Raw genomic sequence first — 19,870 nt, 5'->3', positions numbered from 1 at the left:
TCCTTCTGTCTTCACACTCTCTCCACCTCTTATCCTCTTGCTCTCTTGCTTTTTCTATATATCTCTGTCTGTCTGTCTGTCTGTCTGTCTGTCTTTTTTCCTCCCCACCCGTCTCTCTCTCACTCTTGCTCCTTCTGCTTGTCTATACACATGTACAGTATATTTAATTAGCTACATCTATTATGATATCCGTTCCTCTCTTTCTATCTCCATCCCTCCTCCCTTTCTCTCATTTAATCCCTAAGCAACTTTCTATCTCACATCTAATACCTAAATGTGAAGTTCTCTTTTTCTATCTCTTGTCCCCCCCCCCCCTTTTCTCTCTCTCTCTCTCTCTCTCACACTCTTTAATAAAATCTCCTTTCTCCAATTCAATCAACCGCTAGCCCTCTGTCCCTCCCTTTCTCTCACCTCAATGCCTTGCTCCCTGCGGAGCTCCTCTGCATTCAGAGCCGAGCAGTTCACAGTATAGAAGGCCAGTTCGCTGGCTGCAACCAGGAGCGGAGCCGCCTTGGAGAAGAGACTATCGTCGTTGGTCTCCATCTGTATCGTCTTGATCAACATGGGGTAGCCTGCATACTTGTATGGCTCCAGCACTGAGAAAAGATACAAAACGATTTGTCAAATGGTAAGCATGGCGTGATCAAACACATGCTGGGCTCTGTTGGATACTGGCTTTAGTTTGCAAAAGACATAGGGTTGGGGGGGGGGGGGGTGCTCTAAAAATCTTAATACAAATACAGTCAAACCTGTCTTAGTGGCCACCTCTCTATAATTGCCACCTGTCTATAGTGGCCATGTGTTTCAAAACATTGATTATTACTCCAATGAAACGCATGTTGAGTAATAACATTTCCACTGATTCCACTCTGTACACACCTTCCCTGTATCTCTCAAAGAGAATGCTCTGAGCGCGTAGGATGAGGACGATGTTGTCTGGGTTGGGTCCTTCTGTCAGACGGGATGACTTGCTGCACAGGAATTCATACGCCTTGTTCACTTGCTCAAACATGTCCTAGAGAGAGAGAGAGAGAGAGAATACAATAAATATGAAACACAAAGATTTTTCTCAGAACATCAACATTATTTGTCTACGCTAATTAGGGTCTTGAGATCACGTAAAAACATCAATATAGTTTCAGCAAGGCGATATACTTTGTGACACTTTGGTTTGCTTTGAACGCCAGCAGAGTGAAGGGGACAGTTCTTTACATGTAAGACTGATAATAATAATTGTAGCACAGCAATTTATTTATGGACACCTTTTTACAACTCACATCAATGAGTGGTTAGGGAAAGAATGTGCTTTCCCTATTAAATATAGAACAATTTTCTATTCCAAGAAGTAAAAATCTCATTCCAACAAAGAAAAGAGACCCCCTAAAATTAAGGAAATCTAAGAACAATTTATGGATTTTGACTCAAAGTAAACTTTGTACAAGTATCAAGAAAATGATAACACATTTTCAACAAATCAACCAACACTGATACCTAACATTCAGGTACACAAGAAGATTTATTTAAATCTGCTTTTCTTAAATTGCAAATCTTTTATTTACTTACCCTCCCTTCAGGGTTCTTGTCAGGATGGTATTTCTGAGCTAATCTGAAGTAGGCTTTCCTGATGTCGCTCTCCTCATGTCTGTTTTAAAAAAAATATAGGATTACAAGTTAACAAACTATGAAATGATATATCATTGCAGCATGGTATTTGTGAACTGATTGATAACTGAATTCTCCTCATTTCTCAAGCATTAACATAGGAAAATTCATTATTGATATTGTAAGACTTCATTAATATTATCACGGTTTTAACACTCAGTAAAGTTAGGAAGTATTCTAGCAATTTTCTATCTTCCTCTCTTTCCTTTGCCACGCAACCTAACCTACAATTTACAGCCTTCATCATTTTGTGTTTGCCTCCAGTGCAATCTTAGGACTTGACTTCAAAAATTCCCCTTACAAAAATCCATTATGCAGACTTTTTTAAATTTGGTAGAAACAAAATAATTAAAGTTAAGGGCATGGCAATATACAAGGGCAAAAGACAGAAAAAAGACCCGAAGAAAGGTCAAAAAGTAGAATAAGCTTTCCCTGTAGGTAGGCATTAAGCTTACAGACAAGCATCACATTAAATCCAACTCTATGCTAAGGAATTAAAACCAGGACTGTCATAATGTTTGGAGTACATGGTAATGGTACATATACATTGTAAAAAAAGTTTACAGTGGTGGTCTACCATTTGTGTCGACGAAAACGAGTTAAAGCCCCACTGCACTACTTGTAGCTACTTGCTCCCTCTATATAAAAAACAATGCCTAAGCGGTGCCTGTTGGTCCCCCATGATCCTCTTTTTCTCATGTTAATTAAGAGCTGAGTTGATGAGACCTCCCTGGGTGGTGTAATCCCTCCTAGCCAAACTAGTACAGACAGCCTTTAAGATTGAAACAAAGAGATGTCACAAGGAGCTCATTTCTTACCCTCCGGTTCCTGTGGATAGTTTGAGAGTCTCATAGGCTTCATCCACCGACATGGATGGTGGTTTCTTCTCAACCTCCTTCTTCCATTCCTCCAAGATGTCCTTCAATAGCTTCACCTAACATTAACAGAAACAATATGAAACTCCTTAAACAAAGCAGGTGTTCTACCTATTTATATGTTGAATGCCTTCAATGAAGAAGAATAATAATAATAATAAAAGATAATAAAAATAATATTATCGAATTCTACTCAATCATACATTTTCAATATTGTTATAAGTCCATTTATTTTCTTATATTTTTCCACTGCGTAAAAACGGTTTATATCCGTGTTTCCATTACTACGTCAGTGTAAATTTTCTGCTGTGTATTATCTATTTGTGTATATTATTTCTATTGTATATTGTTCATGTGCTTTATGTAATGCCAACAAATGAATTTTCAAATGGACTGATAAAATTAAATCTGAATCTGAATAATCTGAATATACGGTAGTTCATGACAGTGTCTGCATGAACCACATATCATTTAGAGAGAACCAGAAGGGATTGAATTCAACTTTGAGGGGTATGAATCAAATGCCCTTAATGCTTCTCATAAAACCTGCACGTAAATAAATGATGATCACATAGACTTAAAAAAAATGAACTATTAAAAAGTCAAACTCAAAAACGTACTGTGTTGCCGACAGAAATCATGTTGATGTTATGTACCAGCAACATCACAGATTTTTAAAAAGTAACATACACGGCTACGGAATTAACCTAAGACTGATTTCTTGCAATATATTTGCAATTGTGCTATAACTGTAAATAGCTCAAGGGAAATGAAAGAAAAACATCTCTTAAAAGATAAATAAAATGGTGGTTTGTATATACATGAGTCAATGACAAACACTCTTTAAAGAGGAACAAAAAATTTGGTCAATTTAGAAAAGTCAAATATTCTCTAGAGCAGCTTGGTACGTTATAATTTCCATGATGGGACAGTCTGCAACAAAATATTTCTCCCCTCTCCTCCCCCTCTCTCACATGGTGCAACCGTAAGCCCACCATATAAAATATTTCTTGTTGTGACTTACTGGTTCACTGATCGGCCAGTCAGGGAACTTGGTGGTGTCACAGAGATGTTTGAGATAGTAGATATTGACAAAGAGTTCCTTCTCGAGTTGTGGGTAGTTGACGACGGGGATAGGACAGTACTGGTAGAGGGAGCGGTTGTTGCTGCGTAGCCTGGGGGAGAAGTCTGCTATATGAGCTGCAAGCTTCTCTATCATCATCCGCCTATATGGATTGCATGTTAAAAATACAGGTTTCAGGTTGGATTTAATAGAATGTTATATTTGCCGCCATCAGGGAGCAACATGTACTTTTGGGCCCCGTCTTACAAAGAGTTGATATAAATCACAACTATGTACATAAAAGATAGGAGATTGCAAAGTCGCGATTGATTGGAGGACTTGGAATTGATTTAGATCAATCACAACTCTTTGTAAGTCAGGGCCTTGGCCGGTCATTAATTATACTTACTCATATTTTTGAAGAAACACTTCTTTTATAATATAAAGATCAAACTCTTACTTCGCACAATGAAAATGCATCTATCTTTCTGCATAAAAACAGGACTGGGTTCTGTGAAACGCAAGTCTAATAAACAGAATGTTTTCAATACCACTACTTCTAAAACTTCTCTCTGCAAACGTTACTTTGCATTAAACCATACATTTCCTTGGATTCTTTTTTAGAAAAGTTACAATGTTCTTATGGAATAATATCTTCTTGTTTTTCAGAGCTGAAAAAAGCTGGTTTTGAGTGTTCAAGAATCAGAACTCTCACCTACTCTGCATATCTGTCTGACGTTCCATGTGACTGCTCCTACCTCTAATCAACACTCCAGATGGCCTCTGGTGTATCAAACTCTCCTAGGTATGTCTCGACACACTTCTCTAGAAATTGTACCGCTGCTTCAACTTTACCCATCCCCTCCCTCCCTCCCATCTGACACACCCCTCTCTCCTCCTTCCCTCCCACCTGACACACCCCTCTCTCCTCCCTCCCTCCCATCTGTCACACCCCTCTCTCCTCCCTCCCTCCCACCTGACACACCCATCTCTCCTCCCTCCCTCCCATCTGCCACACCCCTCTCTCCTCCCTCCCTCCCTCCCATCTGACACACCCCTCTCTCCTCCCTCCCTCCCATCTGACACACCCCTCTCTCCTTCCTCCCTCCCATCTGCCACATCCCTCTCTCCTCCCTCCCTCCCACCTGACACACCCCTATCTCCTCCCTCCCTCCCATCTGACACACCCCTCTCTCCTCCCTCCCTCCCATCTGACACACCCCTCTCTCCTCCCTCCCTCCCATCTGCCACACCCCTCTCTCCTCCCTCCCTCCCATCTGACACACCCCTCTCTCCTCCCTCCCTCCCTCCCATCTGACACACCCCTCTCTCCTCCCTCCCTCCCATCTGACACACCCCTCTCTCCTCCTTCTCTCCCATCCGCCCCTCCTCTCACCTCTCTCCTCCCTCCCTCTTTTCCCAAAATTTTTCTTACCTCATTTCATTGCTCCAGATGGCCTCTGGTGTATCAAACTCTCCTAGGTATGTCTCAGCAAACTTCTCAGCGCTGTGGTTCTCTAGGAAGTGTACCATCGCTTCTGGGAGGATGTGTCCCAAGATACTACACTGGATGATATCTGAACCTTTGTTCTGAAAGATTAAAATATATATTCATTCTTTTAAAAGTCAAACATTTAATACATAATTCAAAATAGTCAACATGACCAAAAAAAACCATATACAAACATAGGTTTTAACCCATAGCAGATTGGTGTCTACGTTTAGTGATGTGATGTTATATTTTCATCTTTTGACCTAGAATGTTCTAAATTACAAAATACACAATAGCAGAAAATGCAAAAATTACAGGAAAATTTGAGTCCCTTTCTGTTGCAGTACAATGTGCTGTTCATGAATAAGAAGAATTGATCAAAAATAAACAGTAAAGTGTCTAACTTGGCAACATGCAGAGAAATTTCTTGTTCATTTTTTTGGTAATTTTTGTATTAACAATGGTTGATTTAATATCTATTTCTATTTTTTTTAAAACTATGAATGGTGGAAAACACAAATAATTGGTACCAATCTGAGGAGAAAAAGCTGATTCATTTAAACCTTTAGACAACTCTGAACTGCTATGGTACATTTGTTAATATCAAACATTATCTAAAATGATTTGAAATCTGCTGTGTTTTTTTCTTCTTCTTACGTCTTCAGCTCTGAAGGCTTGTCTCATGTGTGCGTACTTCAGGAACCTGAATAGAAGAAAAAAATATGATAGAATGGCAGAAAGATGTCAAACCTTTTTGAATGTCTACAGTCATGCAGTTTCCGTTCTAATTCTTTCTCTTTTGTTAATTTCCCCCTGTACATTTTTATTTCAAACAATAGATGAATGAAATCATGTTTACTCATAGGACAAAAAGAACATTCCAATAAAAATAGAGTAAACTCTAAATTGGTGTATGATATGGAGGTATCCACTTCTCTTACATCCCAGTCAGACCAATGAGGTAAGACCAATGAGGTCAAACAGACAACAGAGCAGTGTGACTTGGTTCTAACTGGTTCTAACTGGTTCTATTACAAGACAATATATTGTGTATGTAAGAATGGACACTTTGATGTCTGCTATCTACCATGGCACCATGAAGTTGTGGGATCTAATGTAAGTTAAAATTTAATATTTCTTTAATCTTAAGTATGTTGAATATTGATATAAAATATTTGTATGTGCCTTGAGCATCTCTTGAGATGGATATGTTGCACTTTATAAATATTGTTATTTATTACATTTTGGAAGCTATTCCTCTTACCATGCAAGTGGAAGAACATTTGCTCCTGTGTACATCATGATGAAGAAGAAGACGCCGCTCAGGTACAAACGAGGGAGTTGAGGGTTGTCTTGGATGATGTTGAAGAGCAGGACGGAGACCTTCTCGACCAGGATCGGGTCAAAGGTCAAGAGAAGCTAAGAGGGAAAGACGGATAGAGCAACACCAACACTTTATTTCAAACTGTAGTTATTGTGTTCTACATATCAGTGAAGCATGTCTAATTAATACCCACTAAATTACCATTAAGGTAGAAGAAAACCTTATCCCAGCTTGCAATATTTAACATGAAAATTGAAACTCTTTTGTGTTTGCATTTTTTTTTTTTTTTAAGTATCAGAAATGAGCTAATTCAGGTTTGTATTGACCTTATGAACCTACAATATCAATGCAACACTGCAAAAGGCTGGAATTGTACATTACATTCCTCCTTTTTTCAAATTTTGGCCATGGGGTACATGTAATTCCTCAAATATGTTGTATATTTCTTCTACCCTGTAATTTACATGCTGGGTAATTCTTCACTCCTATCTGAATAAATTCCATACCTGCTTGTGCAGATTCCATATTTCTCATGCAATTTTACATCAGTGTAATGTACACCCTTGACTTGATTATCTTACACTTCAACTTTGGTTCACCCGTGTTTCTATATTTTCTAATTCAATGCAGAAACATGAACACATTAACAAGAGATAAAGAGGCGACAGATATATCTTACCTGAACGATGTGTGGCAAGTTAACTGCTTCTGATAGAAGTCTCTTTGGCTTTGGCAGAGGCCTGATAATTGCACCATCTACATCCCTGCAAGATTTCAAATAAACCAACAAGGAAGAAACATACCCCAATTAATTAATGAACAAATAAGATTTAGAAAAAGGAATTCTCTTCCCCAATGTATCCCTCCTTTAATTATGTAAACTGATACCAGTTTAGACAGGAAGATATAAATGAAGTATGTTGAAATATTCAATAGAATTCGCAATGGTTAGTGAGAATATACAATGGAAGGAAGTTTGAATTTATGTGTAGTTGACAGACATTTCTTGTTCTTTTCTCTCCTAAAAATGAAAAAGAAACACATGAACATTACTAAATCTTGCCTACCTGCTTGGGAAGTAGTCACAGATCTTTATGAGCATGTTGAGAATCAGCGTGGCTAGATCGCTCTCGTTCATGACGGGAGTTCCCGTTGCTAGGAGGCACCACTTGAGTTGAGGGATGGTGTGGAGTGGTTTCCAACCCTCCAGTCCCTGGGCCCAGCACCTCGTCTTGGCATTCAGGGAGCCGTCATCCCACAAGTCCTTCATCTGGATGGGAAAAGGGTTCAAGGTAAAGACCAGTTTTGGAAACGCCCCCCTCTCAAAAAAGGAAATGGAAGCTCTTATTACCAATCATATGAAATAATATCTTTTGACTAATATTCAAGGCATTGTTTAACAATGTTAAATCTAAGATGCATGGCCCTACGTGTCATCAGTGTCTGTGTAATGGTGTATTATTGAAGCCCTAAAAAAATTGCACTTCAAAATGATCAAAAAGTGCCTCAAAAAAAATTTAAAATCTTTGAATGACCAGTTTTACCATACTCATTTTCCCCAAAAGACTAGTGTTATCAAAAAATGAAATTTTGATTTCCAATCATAAATATCTTGATAATCAGACACACGATCGGCTTGTAAAAGTTATGGGGTTCCTGACTGACCTAAAGGTTTATAGTTATCGTTGCAGCATGAGCTAAACCCAGGAAAATTTTGTTTCAGCATCTGAGACAAAGATACCCTTTGAAGTGTTGGTGGTGAAAAATGGCTACAGCTTACAAGGACAACAGCCCACTTGATACATTGCATATGGGACAGATGGCCTGCTGGACTGATAGCCCACAGGACCAACATGTCAGTCTCACAGGACTTCTGGAAAGTTATCTGAGGTTTCAAGAGACTGAGTTCCCTATTTTCAATTTCTTATATATTACAAATGCTTATCATTGTATTGTTTTTATTGAAAATGGAAATTCATGTTGTCGGTCTCATGGGCTGTCGGTCTAAAGGAATATCCTGGATGAAAAGTGGAGGCGTGATGGGTTTAATAGAGAGAACACTGGTCTCGTGACCTAGAGGTCCAAAATTGTAAACCCAAGTTGATGCGCTAGTGCCCTTAGATAAAACAATGATCAACCATTACCAAGTCCCTCAGATTGGACTAGAAGACTTTGGTGAAGTATCACATTTACCACTCAAAATCAATTCCTCCTAGGTTAATCAATCTCCTCAATGATTAACTGGTCAGCTAATATACATTACCCACAGTCACAATCAATTCATTCCTTTTCATTGAAATTGTATTAAATTATACAATCAAGATTTCTCCTCTACCTCCTCTTCTCCTCCCAATTCATTCCCTCCTCATCCTGATCATCCTCACTGCTACGACAGTAAACAATATCTCACCTCGCTGAAGCTGTAGGGTCCTAACCTCTCCCTTGGGCCATTGCCGTAGTACCACTCCTTCTCTTGCGCAACCATAGAATCTGGCGATGCCTCAATCACGTTGGTCTGTGTTGGTACGGTTGCCCTGGAGACATGCAAATGAGCTAAGGTCAAGAGGTCAACTAGAACCTTGATGCCTCCTGCATCGAGGAGAAGTCTGACGTTGCGAATGTTGTTCAAGAGACGGTTGAGGAAAAGAATGATGCGATCCCTCTCTTGCTTATCTGTACTCTGTAAGAGGATTAAAGTAAGATATAAATGTGATAATAAGACTGTCTGAACAACAAGCAAATTTTCTGTGATGAAAACTTTGTTACTAAGTTGACTTAAGTTTGAGAAGTCTTCCAATCATTAGGACAATATCTTCACATGAACACTGATGAACTTCTATAACTAATTTAGCTTTCATGTCCAACTGCCTCTAACATGCCGGATTAGACCCAATTCATACCTGCCAACCTGAGACAAGAGAAATTAGGAGTAAATTTTTCTGGATGGACTACGAGGTCGCGAACCACCGAAGGATTGGGGTAGTGGCCCGTAGATTGGGGGGGGGGGTACACAGGGGGTGACTGCGGAACTAACGATCACGTTCGGGCTGCGCTGTGTACATCTTCTATGAGCGCGAGCGCGGATGTCGGCGTGATCTGGTTATCAGTGCTGTGTTATGCTTTAGTCTTATACATACATACATACATATTGGTATTAATTGAGCGCCTTTACATGAACATGCTCAAGGCGCTTTACATTTCAAAATACAAACATAATAGTTATATACTCTCCAAGTGCATTACACTCTTTAAAAAAAAAAAAAAAAAAAAAAATAAAAAAATTATTTAAAAAATCTGAGTTTTGAGGCAAGCACTCGGAAATCGGAGTTGGTATGTAAAAAGCGGAGGAACTCCGCCTAAATCGGGGTGGTTGGCAGGTATGCCTAATTGAAGATACCAAAAACCAAAATAGTATCAAGAATGCCGGATGGTTTCAACTACAAAGCCTAAAGAGAGACCCATTACATTAAGAGCTCCAAATTACGTGTACAAATAAAAGCTCAAAACGAGATGTCAGGGCCTAAAATCAGACAATTAGCCTGAAAAATGATCATCCCCATAGAAGGTATAAGGAAGAGAGTCCACATATGTTATAATGGCAGCCACCTTAACTTACAAAATATCAAGGAGTTATCTTGTTATTACACAATTCAAAGTTTAATGTTTGATAAATAATACACACCCTATCCAGCATCTGCACAATATATTTGGTGTCGTTGAAAGCTCCGATGTCCTCATAACATTTGCCATAAACGATGGCCATGGCCTGTAAACACATGCACTTCATGGGGATCTTGGTTGTGAGAAGAAACCGGTGGTATAGATCATTGAAGAACTCGTACCTGGGATGGTTTGGAAAGGAATGGCATCTTTTGTTGTTGTTCCATGAATTTATTTTCATTATTTTTTCTTGTATTAATTCAGAAGATCTCGATCATCATCAGAAGCAAATTTTTTATTCCCAAGATTTCATTTATCATCTTGGATCAAACCATCATTATGAACTTTTCATATCATTTCCAGTGATATCATAATTATCATCACCATTGTCATCATCATCATCATCATCATAACCATTATCATCACCATCATCTTCACCATCAACATCACAATCACCATCATCATGAACACCATCAAGATCCACACCACCAATGCCATCACCATCAATTATCATCATCACCAACATCATCATCACCATCATTATCATAATCACCTTCACAACCACCATCATAAAAATCACCACCACATTTGTCTTACGATTCCTTGATTGCTGTGATCTCCTCGTCGCTCTCGTCGGCTTCCAGCAGGAGTCGTAGGTAGTAGTCTCCTATCTTGATCTCCTCTGAGAGGCAGACGTAGTGCACCTCAAACTCATTGTGGTTCCAGGAGATCATGTGACTAGCCCCAAGCTCCTTGTCCACGCTGAACGCTCGCATCTCGTTTTCAAGAGACTGTCTTAGCTCTTCCCTTGTCTGTAATCAGATCAAAACAGTGAATCAATATAACATTTTCAGATATCCAGTATTGGCCTGGCCTCAGAAAAACATATTATACATCCACTTACAGGCAATCTGAATTATTGGAAGGAAAATCAAAAAATCTTTTGTGAGACATACACCACTGATATTCAAGAATAGGAAATCTCAAGTTAATCTTCCCTCTTGTCTTGACTCAAATACTAAACTTTTCAATTTGTATCCTTTATCTCCTTTTAATATATTCAATATGATGTCAGTTTTATTTCTTTCAAGGAATATTTCTTGCTCTGCTTAAGAGAATATACACTGTACACTATTGTAAGAGCATTCATTCAAGTAAATTCATTCTTTATGAAGCTTATTTGACAAAAATATGCATGTATCATAATGACAATCATGAATTGAAATCAGTGTCTACAAATGACAACCAACATGACAACACATTTCATTTTATAGTCAGGGAACACTTTCAAATATGAACTCACCTTATAATTCCATATGAGATTGGGTTGAGCATGATCTCTGCCGAACCTATAAAAATGAATAAATATGAATAAAATGATGACATATCAATCTATCAATAAAATAAATAGTAAGTGCATTACATATAGTTCTGTGTACTTTTTAGGCATTAATTAACAATCTTGATATTAAAGAGCAGGGGAACTATATTTCATAAGTAAATTGTTTTATTGCACTCAGAGATTTAAAACATGTCAGAAATTAATGGGTACGAAAACAATAGATACGTAGACCAGGACAGGGAGTGGAAGCTGGATTAAGGTGTAAAACGGGAGAAGTAATAAAGAGTACTACTGAAGTACTTACTGGTAATAGAAGAGTTGCCAGTTTGCTTCACTCTTTATCCTCTGCCTCCTCTTCCTCAGTACGATGGGTTTCTGGTCGTAAAAATGTAAAAATAGCTCTCAATTAAATATTTGATTCATGTTAGCTTGCTTTAATACAGAGCTACATGTACATCTAAACTAAAACTGAAAGGCACAATGAATTTGTTGTACATCCATCTACAAATGTATTACTAAATTATAGATGTAGTAGTAGATCATTTCACTCTGTCATACTTAAAGATAAGGAAAAACCATTTTACAACTAAAATGTCTACTTAGGAAAGGCAATGGGCCTTTAATGTCTCATGGGACAACCTTTGGTGGGCGGACACATACCTGTAACAATTTTTTAAAACTTTAAGTACAAATCATTTTTTTTTTGTATTATCATATGCTAGTTGACCTTTGCACCTGGTTATTGAGTTGTAACATCTAGGGTCCAGTTACACAAAACCGTCATATATTTTACATTTTCTAATCAATCCACAAGAAAATTTAACTGTACATAAACAGAACATCAAAATATTTTGAATGTAAGCTCAAAAAGGAGAAATTTAAAGACTTGTTCATGAGACAGTGTTCAGTTTTAGCTACATGAGTGCATGCACAGAAGAAGACAAAAAGACACTATTTTCTTACCATATTTGGCTGCTTGCATGAATGTCAGAAACAGTCAGAAGATTAGTAATATTGGAGAAAAGATAAAGAAAATTGGAGAAAAGCAATGTTTTTTTTATGATAGAAAATAGGAGAGCAGAATAAGTTCATAGGCATTCTTGAATATGAATAATGAATATAGGGGAACCCCCTCCCCTAAATTTGTTTTCTTCCTCTGTTTTTTTCCTTTTTGTTGTTGTTGTTGTTGAATGCTTCAGATTTTGTAGGTCATTAACATAAATTTCTTATAGTAAGTAGTTAGTAATTTTCAAAGCAAATGATGCATGTATTTAAGTGCTTTTAAAACTAAAAAATATAAAAAGCATAGTGGTTTAGTTCTGTGAGCTTCATGGTTGCAAAATCAATGAAAGAATAGGAAACATGGTTTTATGGAAAGGCTTTCCTTTCAGTTAAATGATTGATATAAGTGGGCACATTGGCTGATCATTTTCATAATCATTTAACGAATGGATGCAGGTTCTCATCTTAGCACATTTGCTGAGGACATTTCATTATGCCATTCCATTACAATTGATTTCCTTTTGTTAATAAACATTTTGCATGCATCAGTTGTTGCTAGATCAAGCAAACACAATTATTTTGTTGGCATAAGCACCTTTTGATAAGAGGGCATGTAGAAAGTAAATTCAACCTTTCAAATGCTTCTTTTACGTAACTGAATTTTGCTCATCCCATTTCAACTTCAAAAATTGTCATGATATTACATGCATTTTTACTTCAATAAATTAAATGAAAAAACATGAAAAAGAAAATTATAAAAAAGCATGAAATGGTTTGTGGATTAAAAGTAGCTTTGATATGGAAGGCATGGAAAACAATAGATCATGGTACATATCTGCTAACCCTGTTTGTAAATGAATGAAGAAATATCATTGACATGCCCAAAACACCCGAAGGCGGTTTACAGACAAGCAATGCTGTGAGTAACTATACAAACTACACTCTGCTGTTGCTAAGCTAATTAAAAAAGAATGACACCTGATTCTATCATCCCAAACTGATTAGATCATATCATGATTGGCACGTATACACAGTTACTAATATCTCTTCAAGCTCCTAGGGGTTGATAACATGATCCATCAAAAGAGAAATTATCTAGTGCACATAATTCTCTGAATATATTTCTTTAGTTATATCGAACTTTTTCAAAATTCCATTGTCAATTGAATATCACTTCAATATGATTATCTGAATACTAAACTATATACACGAAAAAGACACACTCAATTCTAAGATCACACTGCTACAGAACACATCACGCTCTACTGGAATGCTCCCAAGGGAGTGGAGAATGTGCATACATTGTGTGCAGGTAAGCCTGAATGATGACTGGGGTAATAATATCTGTAAAGCGCTTTGAGAGGGACTTCGGTCTTTAAAAAAGTGCTTTATAAGAACTAGCTATTATTATTATTATTATTACACAACCAAGGAATTGACAGGAGCACACTCACATCTTGCTTTGTTGTTTGCTTCTTGTTCTGCAGGCCAATGCGCTGCCTCCAGTGGAGCAGGACATTCTCAATCTGGTGCCACTGAAGGTTGGACTTGGACTGCCCTGACTGGTCCAGGGCCATCTTGAGGTTGTCCCTGATGTTGATCATGTCCCGTTCCTTCTCAGGGACCTTGTCTTCAGAGTCCAGGGCTAACAGGAGACCAGCAGGCTAGGATACAAGAACAATTTTATACAAACAGTTAGGAAGTGTTTCACAATGTTTGTCTGCTCTTGATCCCCACTGATTTTTGTATTAAACAAACAAACAATAAAAGTAAAGTGATCATCCAGTTCTGTTGGTGTTACTTCAGTAAGCACTTCACCTGCACTCTGGGTTCCATTTCTCCATTTACATTGCTTTTAAGAATTTGATGTGTAGGTTATGTCTGAAACATTTTGCCTCTAAAACGAGGGTGGCTTCTAAATGTGGTAAGAACCATCAGTCATGAAACAGAAGATCAACAACAAACATGCTCTTAACAAGCTTGCTGAACAGGGATAAAAGTTAGTTTTACGCAATAACACTTAAAAGTTTTCCAGACACATATACGTTTGATCCACAATACAGATGCAAGCCTGGAAAGGCTTAAAAAGCCATGAAATAGATTCATGGCAGGGTCTCAAATCTGGCAAAAGCCTAAAACTTGGCTTTCCAGGTGACAGACCTTGCCATAGGGTGTCTCTTCATGGCACCATTCCCAGCTCCATACTAAATCAAAAAATTCCACTTACCATGATTCTCTTGAGTAGTGCCATAGCCGTTGGGTTACCCGTGATCCAGAGACCTACCAGATGCCTGCTCAGCTGTCTGTTGGTCAGCATGCGGGTGTCCGTGCTCCCCGTGAACATAGCAACGTGGAGATGCTTGGGTAGGGCTCCCTCTGCCAACGCGAGCTCCTGCATCTTGGCAGCGATCTCTGCATCGCCCTCCTACACAAAGCGACCAACCACATCCAACAATACATGATTTAGAAATAAAAACTTAATTTCGACATAATAAGGAAACATTAACATTACATAAATTAAATATAAATAACAGATTCCTCATATATATATATTTATTTCTGATTGCACACTTGAGTCAAGTGCAATTTTCATCCAATGTGCGAATCTGGATAAAGAGCAAAAATTTTTGTTCATTTTCTTTGGATTCTGGTGATAATTAAAGCAAGATACTAACACTTCAATATGTTGTAGTGTGAAGTGATAGATAAACTAGAGGTGACAAACTATTTCGATCACTATTCATCATCAAAATTATGTATTATTTACATACGTACATGGGTGTATTTGTACAATGTACATTTCAAGTGGGGAGTTTATCTGAGCTAATGATAACATGATGATTAAGAATTGTATGCATTTCCCAATATGGCTTATAGGGATTGCTAAAATAACTCTCATGGACTTTGGAAATAAACTGACCTCAATGATGGCTTTCATCACAAGTCCTGCACCTTTTACCACTGTCATCGATGGATGCTGTCAAAATAAAAATATGCGGAAGTCAATGAAACAAAATTAATCTCTCTATCACTGAAACTTATTGCAAAGTGATTTATACTACTGTATACATGTAGTAATATATATATAAAAGATGGCTTCAATTATAATGGAAGTAACACATGGTCATACATAGAAATACCATCGGCCCTTCTGTACCATAGGTGGCAAACCTCTACCAACAGTTTTACAATCGAACAATGTAAAAGTGTAAAACAAGTAAAAGTGCCTTTACTGAGAAGTTTATTACAATGGAAGTTACTAATTACCAATTTTTTACAGTGAAAAATAATGCATTTTAATTAACAGGACTCAAAAACGTTAATTCAATAACTGTTCACAAACTCGGTGGTACAGAATCAGCTAACAAACATAGGGTGTGGCTCTACTATACACAGAACAACGATCCCCTTTTAATCAATTCTTACCTGGAATAGTCTATAGAGGACACGGCCTTGCTTGGCTACCAGCTCCAAGAGCTGATCAAATAGCGTTCCATCTGTCGTCTCACTGTACGGCGCACACAGACCAAACGTCAGAAAGTCTAGGAGTGAGACTATCACCAGTGCCCCTGTGCCTCGTAGCTGATGAAGAAAAGACCAGAGAACAGAAGTGTCGGGTGAAAGGAATGAATAGAGGAGAGGGAAAAGTTACATGCCATTTTGTCATCTTTAGAAGGTAAATTAAATCTAGTTTGTTTAATAAGAAACTGCATTTTAAAAGGAATTGTCCGAAGTAAAAATCTGAATTGTTACCATGCTTTGAATTACTCGTTTGGAAAAGGAATATGAACTCATAAATCACAACTTTAAAAAACGCTAAGAAATGGTACATACCGGTAATATATATTTGCAACTAGTAATACATATGCGTGGAGCATACAGGACTTCATACTATTCTATCCTAAGAGAAAGACATTACATACATCACATTATCATCATTACATACATCACATTATCATCATTACTATCATCATTATTATTGACTGCTCCCCATATCTTTTCTATCAAAATAACAGTGTGAGCAGTACTGCTCAATCATAACACGTACAATTTAAAGGCTTACCTGAGTCATCAGAAACGGATAATGGGATCTTAGCTGGTAACTGTAATTTGTAAGCAAAATAGAATCATACTTATTGACAGTTTTCTTACCACATGTTGGGCGAACAGGTCTAGGAGACTCTCAAGGAAAGACTTGGATGAAAGCAGAGAGGATTTGTTGAGCTGTTCTGTTCTTAGCTCATAGTCATCATGCATGGGCTAGGATAAAAAGCAAACACGAACAGACAAGAAAATTACATAAGGTCATGTAACGCATTTCATCAAACTTGATGATTTAAAATTCATAGAAATCAAAGAGTAATACAGCATGAGAATAGCCACAGAAGGATTTATTATATTTATTTTCATTAACAGCATCAACCATTCAACATGTTGGTCTCCCATGGGGCCATGTGAGCAAAATCAGAAAAACAATCATGCAAAAATAAGGCAAATCAGAGAAAAACACATATAGGCAAATGAAATTAACATAATGAAAATTAAAAGTTAAGTTACAGTTGTCTTTGCAATATGAACATAAGACAATTTTCTAGAGTTTGAATGAGTCAAATAAGTTGTTGTTCATAGATTGCATGTTCCATTCCCTTGCAAGTAAAATAACCTCGTTAGATATTAAACTCCCTGATACCGATGGTCTTCTTAACCTTGTACAGGGAGTACCAAGCCAATTTACCCACCTACATTATGCCCAGACTGTACATATAAATATTGCACATATCATTTGTTACATGGCACATCTTGATTTCTAGACATGCTTTGGACGGTGAGAAAGGGTATTACAATCTGAAAGTTTAGCATTGTTTATTTAGGGTTTTGAACCTAAAGCCTGATGACAATTCAGTGAAATACCTGCATGAGGGCACAGAGCATGTCTATTGCTGCATGTGTTACACCATCGTCCTGCCTCTTCAAGGCCTTCACTACACGGATGCCCACTCTCTCACGGAACCTAGAGAAGAAAAATAATGCAACACAACTTGTCAATAGGCAAGGGATCGTGTCCAAATATGAAATACGGGAGTCCCCAACGCTAGAAACCTTCAAGAGTAAACTTAAGATTTATCTGCTCAATATTTAAGTAATCCTATATTTCGTGTTATGTAAATATTAACTACTATTATTGTATGATTGTTATTAGGAATCGGTTATCAGAATTATGTATCATGGATAATATTGTTGTAATTTGTAGGTTAACATTATTTTATGTATTTTTGTTAAACACTTAGAAACATTGTATTAAGCACTTTATAAATGTAATATATTATTAAATAGGCTTAATACAGGAACCACACAGTTCCCTTTAGCAATGGGGTAAAGATGCATATGGGGGTATTCAACTCCATTTGGGTGTTTACCCAATAACAGGTGTTGCCAATCACCGGAATAAGCCTTCAGTCTTATGAACAACAGGCCTTATGTAATGCTCTGCATTTTCCACCCATTCCCCCATATGGTAAATTCAGTATCTTACATTTCCCTCACCCAAAGACTCTACAAGAGAATACAGGGTATTTCTTGATGGGACTACAGGTTTGCTGTGTGCAGACTTGTACATCCATTAATGGTTTTCCAACCAAGTCTGGTGTCAGCGAATTATGAGCTTCTGCACATGGAAACTAACGACCCTTTTCCTATAATACATCTAGGGGGAAACAGGACGACACTCTATTCCTTTTAGGGTGCGTCCAAGCGACACTTTTTTACCCTAGAAATGCGGTTTTCAAAGACATTAAGTTTAAAACACGGTTGCGTTCAAGCAATTTTGTTGTTGTTTTTGGTAGTAAAAATAAACGTGTTTCAAAACGCTAAAAAATTATTATAGTGGCCTGCTTCCGTTTATGTCGACAATCAACCGTAAACAAATTCAAAAAGCGAGCGCCGAAGTTGACCTATACTTCCTTTGTCAAACTGCGCAGTGTGATGCGCAGTGGCTGGGCTTGAAATGAGCAAGAATTAGCGTTGATGGAAAATAGCTTAAACGATCTCCGGTAATAACCGTCTTTTGTAATTAAACAGCGTTTTGATTTGTGATTCTAGCTTTTTTTTTAAATCACTTGAACGCACCCTAACTATTACGTGCATGACACATCAATTACTATATAGTTATACTCACTTTGGTAATTTGGTGAATGCCCCAAAGCCGGCCTTGGATGCAACCAATCTCCTCAGGGCCTGAATATGACTTTCAAGGATCTCTGCTTGCATTGTCATAGGGTCACCTGATAAAATATAGAAAGTAAGGAGCTACCTGAGACCTCAGTAACAATAAAGTCTCATCCTTCATACTAGGAGGTAGTATTCTGAACGTACCATAACCACATTCTAAATGCAGATGGTATCCGTAACAATTGCATATTTAAATTTTGTTATATGAGCCACATATTTTTATCTTCTGAACCTCATCTCAACACTACAGTTTGGCGAATGAACTATAAACCCATAAGAAAGGGAGCAGCAGCTCAGAGAATACAATATTTATCAAGGAACCAAGAGATTGTAAGTTTGAAAACGAGTTGGATGACACCGCAGCCTTCAGACTTGTCATTAATCATATATCACTTGGTCCCTTGTTACATATCACATGTTGAGCGCCTGAAGGGCAACAACTCTCTATGTAAAAGTATATGAGCTAACATTCTTTTGGCTCAATATCTTAGCATAGGATGTGAGAGAAAATCTCGCTCAATCTCTAAAACTTACCTTCATGGGCCAGAAGAGCCATCAAAGCACCATTGATGAGTTTTTCTTTGTTCTCAGCAAAGAAACCCTACAGCAAGAAAATAGACAATCCAAATAAATGACTGCAGGTGTTGTATTTCAAATATACCATGATCATGTCTGTTTCTTTTCTTTCTTTCTAATCAAATACATCTGCTCAGTTTAAAATAATAATATACAAAGTTCAAATTAATTTACGAAAGTGACTATTAATCAAGTTGACATTGAACACACTACATAGAGATTTATAATGATATTTATGTTATTTCTTTCACAGATATGACAATTATATGTGTATTTCAATATTTTGTTACTTACGTCTTGAGTTACAGCATGTAAAAGACCGCTGTATGAGATGTTGTTGTTGAACCTCATAACTGCTTCATCAAAGTTGTTGTCTGAAAGAAAATATATTACCCAATAACATATTTAAATTCAGCTCTCGGTTAAATATAGTATGCACAATTTACAGAGCATTTTCATGCACATTGAAAGCATAAATAGCTGTTGCAGTTGATTTCCTCCACACTTTACAAAATTTTCTTGAAATATCAAAGATTTTTGTGCTTCTTAAATGAATAGAGTTTGGCACGATTCAGCAACACAAAAATTCTACTGTTTCAATGGAAACATTTTGTAATGGTTGTGATTGAAAACTCACATGTTAATT

At 37.4% G+C, this 19,870-nt stretch overlaps 1 protein-coding gene across 4 annotated transcripts in view; it reads right to left on the bottom strand.

Moving 5' to 3' along the window:
• The window catches only part of LOC576810 (dnaJ homolog subfamily C member 13), a 44,450-nt gene that overhangs the window by 15,574 nt on the left and 9,006 nt on the right, over nt 1-19,870 (bottom strand). For 3 of the 4 annotated variants that reach the window (XM_030973702.1, XM_030973699.1, XM_030973700.1), the window contains exons 11-35: nt 19,519-19,598; nt 19,183-19,249; nt 18,596-18,701; nt 17,332-17,431; nt 16,573-16,680; nt 15,847-16,002; nt 15,341-15,397; nt 14,648-14,845; nt 13,875-14,084; nt 12,382-12,390; nt 11,723-11,793; nt 11,380-11,425; nt 10,674-10,888; nt 10,099-10,258; nt 8,827-9,096; nt 7,484-7,686; nt 7,096-7,180; nt 6,357-6,511; nt 5,750-5,795; nt 5,036-5,190; nt 3,562-3,763; nt 2,481-2,596; nt 1,564-1,642; nt 880-1,015; nt 412-596 (exon numbers count right to left, since the gene is read on the bottom strand). In XM_030973702.1, the coding sequence (XP_030829562.1) occupies nt 412-596; nt 880-1,015; nt 1,564-1,642; nt 2,481-2,596; nt 3,562-3,763; nt 5,036-5,190; nt 5,750-5,795; nt 6,357-6,511; nt 7,096-7,180; nt 7,484-7,686; nt 8,827-9,096; nt 10,099-10,258; nt 10,674-10,888; nt 11,380-11,425; nt 11,723-11,793; nt 12,382-12,390; nt 13,875-14,084; nt 14,648-14,845; nt 15,341-15,397; nt 15,847-16,002; nt 16,573-16,680; nt 17,332-17,431; nt 18,596-18,701; nt 19,183-19,249; nt 19,519-19,598 (3,215 nt within the window). The remainder of the gene's footprint in view (nt 1-411; nt 597-879; nt 1,016-1,563; nt 1,643-2,480; nt 2,597-3,561; nt 3,764-5,035; nt 5,191-5,749; nt 5,796-6,356; nt 6,512-7,095; nt 7,181-7,483; nt 7,687-8,826; nt 9,097-10,098; nt 10,259-10,673; nt 10,889-11,379; nt 11,426-11,722; nt 11,794-12,381; nt 12,391-13,874; nt 14,085-14,647; nt 14,846-15,340; nt 15,398-15,846; nt 16,003-16,572; nt 16,681-17,331; nt 17,432-18,595; nt 18,702-19,182; nt 19,250-19,518; nt 19,599-19,870) is intronic. The other variant, XM_030973703.1, reaches the window with a different exon arrangement.

Source organism: Strongylocentrotus purpuratus, unplaced genomic scaffold (assembly GCF_000002235.5).
Source record: "Strongylocentrotus purpuratus isolate Spur 01 unplaced genomic scaffold, Spur_5.0 spur5_scaffold_7, whole genome shotgun sequence".
Lineage (NCBI taxonomy): Eukaryota > Metazoa > Echinodermata > Echinoidea > Camarodonta > Strongylocentrotidae > Strongylocentrotus > Strongylocentrotus purpuratus.
This window is presented reverse-complemented; position numbering and strand designations above follow the sequence as displayed.